At 46.1% G+C, this 17665-nt stretch overlaps 1 protein-coding gene across 1 annotated transcript; it reads left to right on the top strand.

The window, feature by feature from the left end:
* The first annotated feature begins 1517 nt into the window (after positions 1-1517).
* LOC119197320 (voltage-dependent T-type calcium channel subunit alpha-1H-like) lies at positions 1518-11419 on the top strand. Its single transcript, XM_062565555.1, has 30 exons — positions 1518-1621; positions 2564-2649; positions 2773-2932; positions 3099-3402; positions 3549-3641; positions 3969-4147; positions 4281-4323; positions 4422-4553; positions 4709-4857; positions 5088-5273; positions 5414-5519; positions 5598-5753; positions 5872-5958; positions 6091-6177; positions 6284-6369; positions 6574-6697; positions 6927-6995; positions 7563-7747; positions 7847-7973; positions 8090-8215; positions 8409-8498; positions 8600-8815; positions 8888-9028; positions 9137-9246; positions 9337-9470; positions 9586-9644; positions 9774-9852; positions 10156-10277; positions 10480-10632; positions 10848-11419. Exons 1-30 carry the CDS (start codon positions 1518-1520, stop codon positions 10905-10907), a joined length of 3753 nt encoding a protein of 1250 aa, XP_062421539.1. The 3' UTR covers positions 10908-11419.
* Positions 11420-17665: the final 6246 nt, after the last annotated feature.

A 17665-nucleotide genomic window follows, 5' to 3' on the forward strand; every position in this document is an offset into this window, starting at 1 on the left:
ACTGCATTTTGAGTTCTTTGGATTATTTATTTCTTAGCATTTGTCTTACTTTTGTTATGTATGCCAACAACATTAGCACAAGTGTCCGCCACATGCTAATTAGAATGAGCAAACGACCGAGTGGGATTCACGGATCTCCATCACTAAATATCTTTGAACTGGGATTCAGCGCTGTAGACAGCGTTCACAAATGCTGCAATGTCATTGGCTGTCACCAGGCAACCAGACACCCCGCGGCGTGACGTGGTTTAATATTGAGCATGTTAGCTCCTAGCTTTTGGACTGAAACAACTTGTGAGGTTATTGTGAACGGACATCGAGTGGACACAGTGGAAACCGGATTTCGGAAAGTTGAAGTTGAACACGGAACTTTTCTTTCTCCGGTAAGAATTATTAACGCGATACACACACCGTAGATGCTTGGGCATGCCGATTTGTTCGCGAATAATCGGTCGTGTTTGGAAAACAGAGCGCTAACTGGTTAATTACTCGTTAATACAACCCAGACGTCCTACAAGCATCGTGCGAGTGATTTTAGTCCGGTTTCAGTAAATGTTACGTTAGCTACCGAGTGCTAACTCACGTTAGCTAACATTAACTCAGCTAGAAACAGGCTCCAGGACGGTTGGCTGCATTTTAACCGGTAAATGTACCAAAACGTTATCGATGTTAGTTCAGTAGAGAGTCATAATTAACCATTTATTTCTGCGTCTGTGGTAATATAAAACGTGCTTACTTAAATTTAACTGGGATGGAAATCAGCGGAAAAGTCAATATCATTGAATTAATCTAAAATATTCATTTTTAAAATGATTTTTCAAGTCAATGATATAAACTACATCCATAGCAACATTTTGTATTCATAATAATGTGTTATAATACTGTATAGACACTTATCATAAAAATCCTGTATGTTATAAAATGTTGTTGTTTATTTAACGCTAACCAAGAATGCTACATGCAAAACATTGTGATGAATCTTTTAGTACGAATGCACCGTTTGATTTGGTTGCTGGGTGTGTGTATTGATTTAAAAGTGACTTTTAGATGATCTGAACTACCTCCATGGCAACACTTGTTGTTATTCATAATTTTGTGCATTAATATTACAGATGTTTACTGTCATATATGTATCAGACGTTGCTTGGCAGCTGCATGGGTTTGTTTACTTCCTGTCAGCTGATACTATTTGTATACATAAAATAAACCGGGACACTTTTGGAACGTTTGTGTCTAAAAAAACAGCAAACTAATTTACTATTCTATTTTCTTTTGTCATGAAGTATTGCTATATTGCTATCTGCTTTGACCTAGGTAAATTATCTGAATGCTTCTCTGTATACTTTTCATTTTTAATTAAGTTATGAAACAGACTATTGGCTCATACTATGAATGCACTGTTATTAAGTCGGCTACGCAACGTAACAGTACACAAAATATCTTACTGTTTTTCTTCATTTTGGATCATTCTTCTCATCACTTCTCTCTCTTGGACGTCCCTCCAGAGTATCTCAGTCATGCCTGAGGTGGCACTCGTCATAGAACCTCACGGAGGTCCCGACCCCGACCCGGGCCCCGAGGAGCAGGAGCAGCTGCCGTACCCGGATCTGGCCCCGGTGGTGTTGGGCTGCTTCAAACAAACATCAAGACTCCGTAATTGGTGTCTGAAAGTGGCCTGTGGTCCATATCCTTTGTTACTGTAAAAATAACCCAAATGCGTGTGTGGATATACCGTCATGCATGTTTCAGAGCAAAGGCCATGCTCACCTGTCGCTGTTAATACATTGTAACATTGTTTAATCCGGTCGTTGTTAGTCCCATTTGATCCATCACCATGCTGTGTTGTAGATACATTTTACCAGTAGATGAACACCTATGAGTTTTGACCTGAACCTCTGCCTCCACGTGGTTGCGGTATGTGTCCATACTTGTGATCCTCCTCGACTGTGTGAGTCTGGGCATTTACGTGCCCGGTCAGCATAAGAGCAACGAGCTCAAGGTTGGATTGTCACCTGCACTCTTTTATGTTTAAAATTCAACTAAAAAGGTCCCCATCATGTTTGTGAAAGACACGCCACATATTTTAGTCTTGCAAAATCCTAACCCAAAGGACTGATGACAACTTAAAATGTTTATTTTGTGTACATTACGCTCTATACGCCCCTCTGTAGTGATTCCAACACCAGTCTAGCCAGTTGAGTTAGCATTAGCATTTTTGTTCTGACTTTGTTTAACAGGGATTTTTAAATTCGATCTTTTTATGCGTCCTCAGGTTTTGGATTACTTTATAGTTGTATTTTTCTTGGCTGAGATGTTAGCCAAAATGTTGGCTATGGGATTGTATGGCTACAAAGGAAGTTACCTCTGCAACCCATGGAACAGTTTGGACCTACTCATCAACTTAGGAGAGTGAGTATCCCACAATGCCATTCGTTCTGTTTCCTCCTTCGTCTGCCCGATGGAAAACATCAGCCACCGCAGGAGAACGCCACGTTTCCACGGTAGAATGTGTGTACATTTACATTTTGTGCATATGAAGACATCCCCGTTTCTGTCCCCTCAGGTTTTTTGACTTCTTTTTGACCGAAGATTACCTCGGCCTCCACCTACAGGTGCTCGGGCCGTTCCGACTGATCAGCAGAGTAGCGAGTAAGTCCACGTACTGAAATGGTGCTTTTTGTTTTTCAGCTTTTAACCTGACTGCATTGTGGACTCATAATAATCCTCCTCAAGTCAGTTATCTCACAGCGTCGTTTGTCTTCATCCCTGCAGGTATGCATGACATCGTGTCAGTGCTCCTGGTCATCTTCCCCATGCTGGCTAACGTGCTCTTCCTCTACATGTTTGTCATGCACATCTTCGGGGTGATAGGGGTCCAGCTGTGGGCGGGGCGTCTGCACAACCGCTGCTTCCTGGGAGAGGACCCCGCCGCGTAAGGATGCTGCTGCTTCTATCGTTTTCCTCCTCTAATGTGTAAAAAGCTAAATAACGGCGCTAACTCAAAGTTATGTTTAAGAGAGCATCATGTAAGAATAACTGTTCCCACTGAACTATTCTTCCCTGCACTCTACAAGCTGTCATTCCTTTCCTCACCACAGGATGTACAACGTCTCCTTAAGCCCGTACTACGTCACCAAGTACGGTGAGCTCCAACCGTTCCTCTGTTCCCCCGAGGACATGAGCGGCCTTCACTGCGCCGAGGTGCCGCCCTTCAGAGAGAACGAGCAGGTCTGCTCCGTGGCCCCCGCCGCGTCGAGCGTGTTTGGCCTCACGGGGGCCGGCACCAATGCCTGCGTCAACTGGAACGTGCTCTACAACGTCTGTCTGGCTGGGGCCCAGAACCCCAACGACGGGGCCACCAACTTTGATAACATCGGCTACGCCTGGATAAGCATATTCCAGGTGAGGCCGGTCCAAAATACATCCATCCATCAGCATAACAAGGCATCCGCTCGTCCATTTCATCCATCTAAATCTGTAACTCGATGGTCGCCATGTCTGTTAACGTTAATGTTTTGTTCCTTCGTCCTCTTTGTCGCCACCGGCAGGTCGTCACACTGGAAGGATGGTCAAACATCATGTTTTATGTCATGAACGTGTATTCCTCCTGGAGTGTCTTCTATTTCATATTCGTTGCCATTGTGAGTATCCACTCTTCTACCTTGTTTCCTTTTTCATTCATGTGTTATTCTTTGTTCGTCTGTCCTGGCTACATTCTTTTTATTTCTCCAATTAAACAGGCTTTCTGTAAACTTTAGAGCTGTATTCTACGTTGAGCAAACAGGATCCTCACACTTGTTTTGCATGTAGTGATGTTACAAATCAGAATGCTGTTTGTATATATATTTTCATATATATACAGAAGATAAACCATCCCATAACCACCCTGAACTTGTTGTGGTTGCCGTGAAGTTGAGATGCAGTTTCCCTGAAGCCTTTGTACGAACCCCTCATGCTCCCTCAACCAGATGGGCTCCTTCATCATGATGAACGTGTGCGTCGTCGTCATCGCCACCCAGTACTCGGACAACCTGGAGCGCTTGAGAAGCCAGCGAACCGTGAGGGAGGATAGCGCCGCGCTACTCGAGTGGCTCCGCCCCAAGTGGACCGGCTGCCTGGCGGCCATCAGGCGGCGTGCATCCAACAGGTCGGTTCGCCGTCCGCAGCCCGAAAGTCATTTGAAACGCGCTGGTGGCATTTCTGGTCAAACCTGCAGCTGATAATTCTGGATGACTTTGAGTTGTTTTCTGTTTCTCGCTTGCTTTTGTTGAACGCGACAGGGTGCGGCACCATGACCCCGACAGCAGGGCGGACGACTCCACGGTAAGACTTGCGCTGGCAACCTTCTGCACCGCAACCACCACCAGCAGCAGCGTTGGTCCCATCGCTAACAAGGGGGTCCCCCACCGTCATCTTTTTAGGTTGGAGGTCACATTTGGAGACAGCTCACGACGAGACTCGAGAAAGTCATCAAAAGTAAAATCTTCAACCGGCTGATCATGTCGGCTGTTGTCCTCAGCATCCTCACCCTGGCCATCGAGCATCATGACCAGGTGAGAGGCGAAGGGATTCCGGCCTCTCTCTATTAGATGATTTTAGTGGAACGGGATGGGAAAATAAGACTAAAAAATGTATCCTTGACCACCCCTTACCTCTTTTTGCATCATCGTCCCTCACTGGACCTTCTCTCCTTCCGCTCGTCCTGCAGCCGAACGAGTTGACCAACATGTTGCAGATCAGTGACATCGCCTTCACCGTGATCTTCGTGGCGGAGATGCTCTTGAAGGTGATGGGTCTCAATTGGGCGTACTTCCAGGACCGAAACAACTTGTTTGACTTTGTCATCGTCATCATCAGGTAAAATTAAATTTTTTCACGATGTCATTGTTTGGGGGTTCGAACAACAAAAAGCTGTTCCACTGTTCTTCATTCATTCATTCTCATGGCATTTTTTCAAAACGCAGCAGTGGAACCAAATTTCCGTTCAATAAACGATCAAAGCTCATGTCGAAAACATACATCAACGCGCTCCTCTGATGTCTTACCAGGTTACGCCGCATTGAGATGTGTTTGCTTGTGTTTTCCAGTCTCTGGGAGACGACAACAAAAGCAGACGGCAGGTTGTCGGTCCTGCGAGCTTTCCGCCTGCTGAGGTTTGGGAGGCTGCTCCACTACCTCCCTTACCTGAGGACACAGCTGCTGGTGCTGAAGAAGGCCATGCAGGACGCCGCTTCGCTCTGCATGCTCATGCTTTTCGTCATCTTCATTTTCAGGCACGTGCACGCCCCGATCCGCTCTACAACACCGCCCCCCCCCCCCCCCCCTAGTGTCTGCTTGGAGACGTGTGGCCGCCACCAACCCGATGAACGCATTCCACTGACTGTCACCCCCCCCCCCCCCTGTTCCTCTGCAGTCTCCTGGGCATGCATCTGTTCGGTCATAGGTCGGATACACTGAAAGAAATCAGGGACAGAAAGTACTTTGACACGCTCCTCTGGTCCATGGTCACCGTGTTCCAGGTCGGTCCGTCTGAACACCTCATTTTGTGTTTCACCGTCGTGAAAATTCGGTGTCTCAAACTCTTTCGTTTGATCAAGATTCTGACTGGGGAGGACTGGAACAGGGTGCTGTACACCACCATGGCGGCCACCTCTCCGTGGGCCTTCATCTACTTTGTAGCGGTCATCGTGACGGGAAAGCACGTCCTTCTCAACATCCTCGTGGGTATTGTGCTTCAGGGCTTCCAAGACAGGGTGAGCGCCGCTCGCTCCTCCAAGAGCTCGCACCCGACGTGGCTTTCACGCGCAGCACACTCGCATGCTTTCCATCCACACCCATGCTAAGGTCTCGTGTCCTCATTTTTTCTTCCAGCGGACACTTCGCGAGGACCACGCCTCCGTGACCTCGCCCCCGACCCCCGAGGACGGTTCCGCTGATGCAAACGGGGATGAGGAAAACGTGGGTTCCTCACAGCAGTGACGCAGCATGGGTCTCGCCACCTTCATTCGAAGCAGCGTGTTTTTAAGCTTTCTGCTCATTATTTGTACACGAGGCTTTAAAGTGTACTTCATTTTATTTTATTTTTTCCAGCGAACGCTTGCCGAGAGCCCCGCCTCCGTGACCCCGTCCCCGACCCTTGAGGACGGCTCTGCGGATGCAAACGGCGACGAGGAGAACGTGAGTTGCCTCCATCGGCCTCGGCCTCATCGCCTTTATTCTTTTTGAGCCAATGATGTGGACACGAGGCATGAGGCGCCTGACCTGTGATCATTTGCAACCGCAGAGACCTCAGAACCGAATCCAGGCGGCGCTGCGTTGGTGCAAAAAGCGCAAGGAGTGGTCATTGTACGCGCTGTCTCCCCAGAACAGGTAAGTCTCATCGCACACACTCACATAAACACACACAAAGCAGGACGTCACCATCATTCTCTTCATTTGGCACTGCTTGTGTCCGGGGAGCGACGCGTCAACACTTATGTTTCCTCACCGGAGATGTACAAGTCCTGTATTGATTCTATGTGTGCGTTCCGTTTGTGTGTGTGTGTGTGTGTGTGTGTGTGTGTGTGTGTTTAGGTTCCGCCTCTTTTGCAAGAGTGTGACGTCTCACAATTCTTTCGAATACACAGTTCTGATCTTCATCCTTTTGAACTGTGTCACCATTGCAATGGAGAGGCCTGGAATAGAGGCTGCAAGCAAGGTGAGAACCGTGCAGAGTGTGGAGACACACACACACACAGCCCTTTGTAGTATAGACACACGCTCACACTCGCACACATATCAAATGTATAAGACTAAGACTAAGAAACACACACAGTCAAGCTGGATATTATGCATTTCATGACACAATTATTTTGTAATACACATTTACACATTAAATGTAATAAAAATACAAGCCGGTTGGAAGTGAATCTCCCTCTGCCGTTTAGGAGCGAATGTTCCTGACCATCTCTGGTTACATCTTCTCTGCAGTCTTCATGGTAGAGATGATTTTTAAGGTAAGATCTTTAGTCACCGGAAAATGGAATTTTTATTCTAAACTTTATTGTTAAGTTTGTTCTAATAAATAAAAATACATTGTATTGTATTGTATTTCTTTTCACCATCACTTCATTTTTCTATGATGCATTACAAACCTACTTAAACCGCTTTGTCTGATTATAGTATTTCCTAATTGCAATTAAAAGCGTCAAAGCCTCTAGCATTGTAATTAGGTTAAAATAGATTTTAAAAAAATAATTAATTGCACTAATTTTGAAATTCATTGATCGTGATTAAGGAATGTTATTGGTACAATGTTGTTTTTAATGAATGCTTTTTTTCTTCTTAAGTCTTACAAGTAATGAGTAAACAGTGTTTTTTATTCTTAATGTTATTTCAAACACAAAACTAAAGACATCTTTACGTCCGTTTGCCACTCACTCGCCTTCTGTTTGACACGTGGAGGAATCCCCCCCCCCGCTGTATGTCGCGACTCGGTTTGTTTTACATTGGTAATACACGGTAAACGTGCTATGATGCAGTACCGAGCGGTAATACGACTGTACGACTGTCCCTGGCAACAGGTCCTCACCCTCGGCCTGTTCTTTGGGAGCGGGAGCTACTGCCGCTCCGCCTGGAACGTCATGGACGGCTCGCTGGTGGTGGCCTCCTTGGTCGACGTCGTCGTCTTGCTGAGCCCTGCGAGCAACAGCAAAATGCTGGGCATCCTCAAAGTGCTGCGCCTGCTGCGCACACTGCGCCCGCTGCGGTACGACAATTCTTTGTCGTTGTTGTTGTTGTTGTTCTGCGTCCACACAGTGTCGACGTTTCGACGCATCTAACAAACGTCCCCCCCCCACCCCCCCAGGGTGATCAATCGAGCCCCAAAGCTGAAGCTGGCGGTGGAGGCTTTGATCACCGCCCTGAAGCCCGTCGGGAACATCTTGCTCATGTGCTGCGCCTTCATCTTTTTCTACGCGATCCTCGGTTTGCAGGTAACCCTAACCCGGGGGGGGGGGGGGGGGGCTCTGTCGTGTGAGTGGGATGCGTTTCAGAAGAGGGCAGCACGACCCTTGTCTCCATCCTTTTTTTTGTTTTTCTCGCACTGCAGCTGTTCAAGGGGAAGTTCTACAGCTGCAGTGGCGAGTACATCGATGACGTCGCCAACAAGGCGGACTGTCTGTCGGCCGACTACCGCTGGGAGCAAAAGGATTTCAACTTTGACAACTTGCCGCAGGTACGGGCATTGCACCCGGAGGCCGATATATGGAAAAGTAACAAATGGTGTTACTTTGGAAAATATATATTTGACACTATTTTAATGTTGCCATAAATGTTTTTTGTAAAATGTCTTTTCGAGTTGATAAAAAAAGAACCATATTCAGCCAGCTGAACATCAAAGTTAAATATCAGGAGTGTCTCCCATTCAGGCTCTGATGTCGCTGTTCGTGATGTACTCCAAGGACGGCTGGGTGAGCCTCATGTACGACGGACTGGACGCCGTTGGGGTGGACCAACAGGTGACCCGACTGAAGTTCTCACGCCGACACGGTGCCAGTGAAATGACAATCTGACGTTGTCTTTCCTCCTCGTCCCCCCCCCTCCCCCCTCCCCCCCTCAGCCTGTGACCAACAACAACGAGTGGATGCTCCTTTTCTTCATCTCCTTCATGATCGTGAGCTTCTTCTTGCTCGACATGTTCATCGGCGTGATGGTGGACACCTTCCACGACTGCCAGAAGCGACAAAAGAAACTGGCCGAGGAGGCGAGGGACCGCCCCCGGCGCAGCGCAGGTGAGCAGCGTGGGGATAGAAAAGGGGGTCGCGGGGCAGCGGACGCGTCGCGGGAGCGTCTGAACATCCGCGTTTGTGCGTGCGAAGGCCCTGGTGTTCCCGCGGCGCCCGAGGAGACGCCGTTCCAGGCGTCCTACTCCCGCACGCGTCTGTTCATCCACACCCTGTGCACCAACGAGCAGCTGGACCTCCTCATGGCCGCCCTGATCTTCATCAGTGTTCTGATCATGGCCGTCGAGCACTACCAGCAGCCTCTGGTGAATGCTCCCACACACACACACACACACACGCACACACACAGATACGATCACACGCCACAGCGAGAATGAGTCCAACACGGAGTCTGTGTGTGTCCTTGTGTTCAGTACATACTGAGGCTGACCGAGTACTCCCACTACGTGTTCACCTCCATCCTGGCGATCGAAGTCCTGCTGAAGCTCGTGGCGTTTGGCGGGCTCCGCTTCCTGCGAAACAGGTGACGCACTTCGACCCGGGCGGGGGGGAGGTCTCTGTTGGCCTGTCTCAGCCGGCGCCTCACGCCTTCCCCGTGCTCGCCTGTGTCTAGTTGGAACCTCACGGACCTCGTGGTCGTCTCGTTATCCCTCGTGAGCATCGTTTTAAGCGCGGTGAGGGTGTCGCGGCACGTTCCCGTGAACCCCACCATCTTGAGAGTCTTCAGGGTGCTGAGGCTGGCTCAAGGTACGCGCGCACTCGACACTAAGGGGATTTGGGGGATTTTTAGAAGAATGGCTGTGTTTTGAATGCACCTGCACGCAGCATAAATCCTGACCACCACCGCGTCTCTCTCTTTCAGTCGTGAAGGCCAAAAAGATTCGGGTCCTGCTGACAACGATCATCAAAACGCTGTTGCAGGTAAAGGCTTTGCATATTTATTCCCCATCAACGTGAGACTGAGAATGAGTGCATTTATCTTGACCGCACGTAGCGGCCCCCGTCGGTTGGACGGCCTCCACGCTGCAGCTTTTGTATTTCTGATTCCAGGTTGGAAACATTTGTCTCCTCTTCCTGTTCTTCTTTTCCATCTACGCGACGCTGGGAGTGGAGTTGTTTGGCCATCTAGGTCAGTCGCACTGCCAGCAGAACAAACGCACGCACAAAGGGCTCACAGCGATGGGTCGCGGGCCCCAGGGGTCATCCGCAGGACGTAGTGTTGCCATGGAAACCGAGAAAGCTCTCAGCTAAACAGGCTAGGCAGGCTAGCGGGCGCAGTGACTACGTCACAAACAAGTTCAGTGTCGTTGGCCAATGCTGTCTTAGCTCATCCTGATGGTGGGTTACGTGTTAGCGTCTCGTCTCCAAAAGGGCAGAAGTCGGCGTCTGAATCGCGCGCGCGTTGTCGTTTTTTTTTTTTTTTTCTCCTCAGAATGCGCCGAGGACGACCTGTGCCTCGGGTTAAACGAGTACGTCAACTTCAAGCACTTCGGCATGGCCCTGTTCACCCTCTTCCTGCTGTGCACCGGGGACAACTGGAGCGTGATCATGATGGTGCGCACACACACACACACACACACACACGCACACACCCGTCAGCACCCGACGTGAACTGGCCAGTTTCTCTGAAGGTGATCCAAACCCTGCAGCAAATGAGAGGTTTCTGGTTGGCCCGATTGGCGACCAAACGGTCCAGATTTCCTCCTCTGTGTGGAGGTCTTCTTCGCTGTCTGAACCTCTCTCTGCTCCTCTGAAGGACACCTTGAAGCAGTGCCGTCTTGGAGAGTGTGCGCACTACCTCGTGTGGGTGTCTTCGATATACTTCATCACCTTTGTGGTCATCGCCCAGTTCGTGCTCGCCAACCTCGTGGTGGCCGTCATCGTCCAAGCTATGGAGGACAGCAACAAGGTAGAGGTTGAGCTCAGGGTTTTCGCTTTCTTGAAAATGTCATTTTGAGAGCTCTGTGATGATGCTGAATGCAACGTAGTTCAACGCGTGTTTATTTGTCTTGTTGGATGGAAAAATCCATTGAAAAAAGGACTAAACCAATGTTTACATATTATTGGAGAGATTATTTCTGTATTATTATAATGACTTTGTGTTTTGTCCCCCCCCCCCCAAAGGATGAAGGATTGTCTGCGGCTAATCTCGTTGTCTCAGGAACTTCTGATCCAGTTCATTGATTTTAACCCCTAACGGTCCTTTTGAAAGCAGTTCTTTATTTTAATGAGTATACTTTATTGATTTAACTGCATCATTTCAATGTTTTGATCATTTTTACATATTTCCTGAGTGATAAATGATAAATGTATATATTTCTGCATCTGTTTTTCAGTGACTTGGTTCTTTTGAAAGCAGTTGTTTTATTCTAATAGAAAGAATTCTTAATTTAACTGCTATTTTAATGTTTTAAAACATGTGTTTATTTCTTCATGTATTTTATGTCTAAGGTTCCTTTCGAAAGCAGTTGTTCTATTCTAAAAGAACGATTTATTGATTTTTCTGCTATTCTACCACTTTATACATTTCTATGTGTTTCTTCATGTATTTTTATGTCTGATGGTCCTGCAGTGGTTTTATTCCAATAGAGCAATTTATTGATTTAACTGATATTTCTTAGTTTTAAGAAGTGATATGTAGTAATATATATTTCTACATTTTTTTCCCCATAGCTTGTTGGCGCTTAAGAAGTTCATATTTCTTCCTGTAATGTTTTAAGTAACTGTTATGATAAAATGTCCTAATTCAGTGCTTGACCTGTTATTTTTTTCTGCTGAGAGCTGCTTCACTGATGCAATGAGCTCAAGGTATTTGAGTTGTATAGAAGTTTACGTTATCCCCACCTAAGACCTTAGCCTAAACCGAAGACGGGTCTAAATACATTTTCCTTTTGAAGAATTCTATTTCAAGGAAGTATTATTATTGTTATACTCTCTAAGGAATTTAGCCTTTTTGGAAGCTTTATCACATACAAAAAGTTGTTAAACTTGGCATGCATATAGGATTGGTGGAAAACCTTTAAATATGATATAATTAGACATTTTTTGCCCATTTTCAGCATTGTAAAAGATCAGACTCCTCCCAGAGATTAATTTGGATTGTTCTTAAATTTGGGAAGTATATGATCTTGAGTCCTTTGCCCTGAAAAAAAAAAAAAAAAATATATATATATATATATATATATATATATATATATATATATATATATATATATATAAATATTCCATGAAGCTTGAAAAAATATTAAACTATGTGGGCGTGTTGACACGACACGAGTGGTTTTAACTCGGCCATACAAAATCTGATCTGCTGCACATGAATCACCTTAATCAATCCTTACCCTGTAGACATCCAAATGATAACTTTGAATTCTAGTCATAGCACCACCTAGTGGCGACAGGAAGTTAAAAGTTTATTTTTTATTCCCCGCTCTTCGCCAAATAATCAGATGCCCCTCAAATCTTGTCAGAAAAGACCCTAAACTCCGGAGGGGGGGGGGGGGGGGGTTATCTGACGTCACCCAATAAATACTTTTCATTCCCTGATCAGTCATCCAGGCGTTTGCCTCAACCAGATGATCAATGACGAATGTCAATGTTAAAATCACCTAATGAGAACGATCACGTGTTTTGAACTTTAAAGCATCTCGTGCATTGTTTAAGTAGAAACCCACAATACAAGTGAATGGAGTCCCCTGCTGGATGTTAGAAGCTGAACCTGCAGCGCCCCCCCCACACTGATCCTCCTCGCTGATAGAGAGGCGAGGGGGGGGGGGGGGAAGCGGCTCTGACAGCGATGCACTTCAGAGAGTCCTCCAAAACCCCCTAATCAAATGACCATGGATTTTTGTGTAGTTGGTCGTAGAAGGCCCAATTAATTATGCATGACAGCGGCTTGACGGCCCTTTGATTTCGTTACGCGCGCCCCCCTCCGAGCCGCCGATCCAATCAGGTTAGGATGCCCCCCCCCCCCCCCCGCCCCCGCCATACTCCCCTCCATCCCTCTCTCCGCGGGGGTTTAGGCTCCCCTTATCGGCGGGAGAGATTTCTTTAAGAGGGTGTTTGGGGCCTTGTAGGACGATTCATCATCATAATGAGTCGTTGTTATGCAGACGGCCCCCTCCTCCGGCTCGTCTCCCGGAGGCGGCAGCGGGGGGGGGGGGGCTGGACACCTGCCACGGACACGCGCCGCGACTTTATTAAGTGGGCCCCGGCGGAGGGGGTGCTACCACCCGCGGGGAAGCGTGCTCTCAGTTAAAGTGGCCCCCGACGGAGATGTTCAGGTGACGCACACACACGTGTCGTGCTGTGTAACACAACTGAAATGATTCAAATAAGGCGAAAGTTAAATATTTTTCAAGCAAAAATAGAAGCAGACATTCGCTAATCTCCCCCACCGGATATCAGATAGTGTGTATGATACTAAACATCCTTTTGGTTTTGGACCGAGGGTCGGATTAGGTTTGGGATTAGGATTATTCAGGCTACTTTTACTCCACAACTTTGACTTGAATTAACGGGGTCCTGTTCATCTTTCTGCTTGTTACAACTGGTTGCAAAAAAACCCAAGATGGCCGCGGCCTTAATCCCTCACACGAGGCAACACAATTTCCGCCCCCTGAACGGTCACTTCCTCTCAATGGATTTGCGGCCCGTAATCTGTAAATGAATGCAGGCAGCTCAAAGTGGACACGTCTACTTTATATCCCGGGCGGAATTTAGGCCATGTGACATTATTTCAGAGTTAAACAAATCAGCATAATGCATTATGTAACATCACGCAACTCGGTTAAGTGAATCTTCTCTTCTGTGTCTTGACAGTGAAAGTTAAACTCTTTCAGTCGTCGTGATGCCTCAGACGTTCCTTCTAAGGCGGAAGTGGCGCATAATTAGTACCAAAAAAAAAAAGGAAGTACTACTTTGTTTCACATCTGGTTTGGGGTTATTCCTTAACGCAATGACTAAAGATAAATCATTTCCAAAAAAAGGGTCCGATAGAAATATCCGAAGCCTCCCGCCTCGACGTCAGTCTGCTTTTGGTCTTAAATCCCTCAGTTTGAGTGGATTTGGCTCGCGCTCCGTCAGGAGAGCGGCCTGTCGTCTCCGCTCGTCCTCGGGGAGGGGGGGGGGGCAACTTTGCTCTCAGGGTGCATTTCTTTTCTTTAAAAAAAAAAAAGAAAAAAAAGAAAAAACCCAAACAGATTTGCACATTTCAGCGCGGACTCCGGCGTGCGGTCGTTTGTTGTCCTTCGTCTTCCCCCCCCCCCCCGAAGCACTTTGTAGCCCCGGATTTGTTAAAAGCGCTTTATCGCTAAATTTGCCTTTGGCACGTCTCGTCGGGACAGACTGATGGCCGATGAGACCCTTGACCTGCAGATAAAACATCCATTAAGTGGCTTGTCTGGGCCCGGGCCCCCGCCCGATTAGCATGTTGTTAGCCATTAGCCGGAGGGCCGCAGCAATGGCCGCCGCGCAGCCAGTCACCCCTCGCTCCGCGCTAAAGGACGTCCCCCCCCCGACCTCGTAATGCCTCGCCGGCTGTCTTCCGCCAGACAGGTTTCAAACGACCGCTAAAAGCCCAGAAGGGGGAGGGAGAGGGGGGGGGGGTTCGGCGGCAAGATGCAAAATTGATGGAAATGACATTAGATTCAGCTCATGCTCCTCACTGTGTAAATTATGCCCCAAAATGGACTCTCTGGCCCGACTGTTGGCTCCAATTTGTTGGGCCATACCTCACGGTGGCTCGTCTCGCCCTTCCCCTCTGCCTTTAATCCAATCACAGCCACACTGGATGTTATTTATTTGTTTATTTATATATATATATTTTTTGGTCCGAGGATGTAACCGATTGTTATCGGGGCAGAAAGTGGGGCCTTTTCTTTTCCTGGTGAAACGGTGACTAACGTCCCACGGCCATCGATCCGTCAGTTCGTCTGCGGTGGCGGGCGATGCTTCTGGTGATAGGCGACAGCGTGTGTGTGTGTGTGTGTGTGTGTGTGCGTGTGTGTGTTTATACGTACGAGTGGGGGGGGTCCACAGTGCAGATGTGGGTGTGTTTTTTTTCTCCAGCCCGTGGTTTCGTGATTGAACGCACGGACGACAAAGCGGGGAATTTTTCAGCGGGTTTGTTGCCTGAATTTGATTTTTTTTTAGGGAGAAAAATCCTCATCAATAACATCAAAGTGCCGCTGCTTGACTGTAACGTTTGTGCTCGTGAAGGCCCCTGAGATGTAAATGCTGCCGTTGGACGGTGTCTGTGGTGCAGATTCCAGCATTATGATTAATGATGTCAGCGCTGGCTTTAATAATTTAACAACTACTCAGTGGATTGCTGTTCGCTCTCGTTAAGTCCGTCATTCATTTTGTCATTTTTTTTTTTTTTGGCAGGATAACAGAACCTTTTTAAACTTTTTTTTTTTTTTTTGGCAGGAGACGTCCTGGGGGAAGGGAGGAGGACGCTTGGTGTTACTCTACGTCCACCCACCCTGTGAGTGGGATCCACTCAAACCCTTTCATTCGTTTCTTTCTACTGCTGCTGTGAGGAGGGGATGAGGAACAGGGGTCCGTTTCAGGAAGCAGGTTGGTCGAAAAACTTGAGTTTGTTAAACCTCCTACTTGAAACGGACCCCAGGTGAGACGGTCAGGTGATCGGGGGATTGGTCATGCACATTAAAAAAGGATCAATTTGGACTTTTAATCTCCCATGACATTGACCCAAATAGGGGATTGTTACGGCGGTAAAAAAATAAACTAAATCATGAGAGGAAATAACAAAAATATCTGCAAAAAGGACACGATGTCTGAAAATTGTTATTGTTCCCTAAAGGATATAAATCTGATAATATGTGCTTGCGTAAAAAACGAGTAAAGACAATTTATCCAGAAAAAAGCTTCCTTTCTCCGGTTGATCAAAGAGTCTTTTAAATAGTTTATTTCCCTTAGAAAGTAGGAGAATTGGATAAACACATTAAAGGAGCAGATTTGCAGATGAAGGTTTTCTATCAACAGGAAGAGTCACACATTTCAAAATGAACAAAAGTCTTATAGTGAATATTTTAACAACTACCATATGTACAAATAATAATGTTTCGATCTCAGAATGAGGACAGCGTTTTTTGCATTATATAACATTCCCAAACCGGTTAAAAAAATTGATGCCATATGTTTGACCTTTTCTTGATCTGCAGATAATAGATGATCTTATACATTGGTTGACAAGTTTCCTTATTTGTCCTTTGAAACGAAATGGCATTAAAAAGTGAAGAAGAAGAAGAATAACTTCCATAACCACCGGCAGCAGAAGAGCACAGACTGAAATATCACAGTGAGGTCACCGCTCTCCTCTGGACCATCGATGAGATGTTTGTGCACCTTGACTGGAGTCCACCTCGGGTAAATCACTCTGATTGGACACAATTTAGAAACACACATATATATAGACACACATAGACACATGCACACACTCTGTCGAGTTGGTTGCATCGGAGAAAAATCTTTTTATTTTTGAATTATTTTGGAAAAATATATGGCAAAATAAAAATTCACCACGAGGATGCAACATAAAGAAAAGAAGCCAAAATATTCTCCCATTGCTGTCTGCAAATTCTCTGCAATTGTTACGGCTTTCCAAATCTATTCTAATTATCTAATGAAGTATATAAAAGGAGTTATATTCACACTCAAAGTGCATCATATCGCTCGCTTTCAGGTAAATATATTAAAAAACATCTCGATGTTTGACCACTGGACATAATTTAGGCACAACGTGCAATGCAGGAGCCGACCACTGGGTGGCGGTGTAGGACACGTTATGATTGTTCATTGAAGAAGTTTAACAAGAATACTTTCTGCTGTGTTTTTTATTTTTTTTGTCTTACTTGGTGACACTGCACTTCTTGATGTGACCTGATATATTTCTTTCTGGGTATTTTATGTCTTCATTAATACTTACCTGGGAAAAAGCAAATGTCTCTAGCAACTAAAATAGCAAAAGCTATTTGAAAATGAATTCTCAATTCATATGTATTTCTGAGAAGAAAGTCAGAAAGAACTCAGACTTTTGGGTGGTGATATATATTTCTCAAGGTTTACAAATAACATTTTTTTTTAAATGTGACATAGTACATTACACATTATTTCCAGAGAGCAAAATAAATATATTGCACTTAAAATTCATCAAAACAACAATCCCGTTCGTATTACGCCGTACAAAAACCAACGTCTTGTTTAGAAAAGGGATTTTTTTTTTTTAGGGGACTCTGCGTGCGGTTTCAAAAGGGGAAAGCAAAGAGTTTTACTTTGACACTGATGAAAATCAACAATCTGATAATTCTGAGAAAGAGAAAAAAAGGTCAAAGCACAAGATGCGATTTGATTCAATAAACAGATGAGGTTAAATAAACAACATGCACCATATTTCACTGCTTTAGACGGGCTTGTTCTTGCTAAAAAAAAACCCGGATATTTCAAAGTGGAATAATCCGCCAAATCTTGAACAACATATTTGAAGAGGATCCCTTAAATGAGTTTAAGTGGAAGGATTTAAAAAGAATTAACAACAAAGATGATCGTTGAGTTGTTGCCGCCCCCAAAACTTTTACATATGCACAACAAACTGCATAAAGAAAGTATTTAAATAACCATTAACATATTTTGGAAGTCTCGTTCTTAGAACTCGGTCACAGACACCTGACTGACGCCGCGTGTTTCCTCGTATCGTTCAAAATAAATGGCCCCCCCGGGGCCCCCGGACTCTTCCTCTGCTACTCGTGGATCAGAGCGCCAAACGCCTGCTCAGCTGAAAAGGCGGCCATCTTGCTCCACACGTGCCCCCCCCCCGCCTCCCCAGGCAGAACTGAAATTGCCTCAACTTGCATCTTTTTAATGTTTTCCGACGTCTCCAAATGGACAGACAAGAAAAATCTATTGAACGGTGCCTCTGC

This window comes from Pungitius pungitius, chromosome 11 (assembly GCF_949316345.1).
Source record: "Pungitius pungitius chromosome 11, fPunPun2.1, whole genome shotgun sequence".
NCBI lineage: Eukaryota > Metazoa > Chordata > Actinopteri > Perciformes > Gasterosteidae > Pungitius > Pungitius pungitius.

Excerpts from the sequence above, each read along its gene's own strand:
- LOC119197320 (XM_062565555.1), top strand. The coding sequence starts at position 1,518 with ATGCCTGAGGTGGCACTCGTCATAGAACCTCACGGAGGTCCCGACCCC. Across the intron at positions 2,650-2,772 it reads ACTGATCAGCAGAGTAGCGA|GTATGCATGACATCGTGTCA; the intron begins GTAAGTCCACGT and ends TCATCCCTGCAG. Across the intron at positions 9,853-10,155 it reads GGAGTTGTTTGGCCATCTAG|AATGCGCCGAGGACGACCTG; the intron begins GTCAGTCGCACT and ends TTTTCTCCTCAG.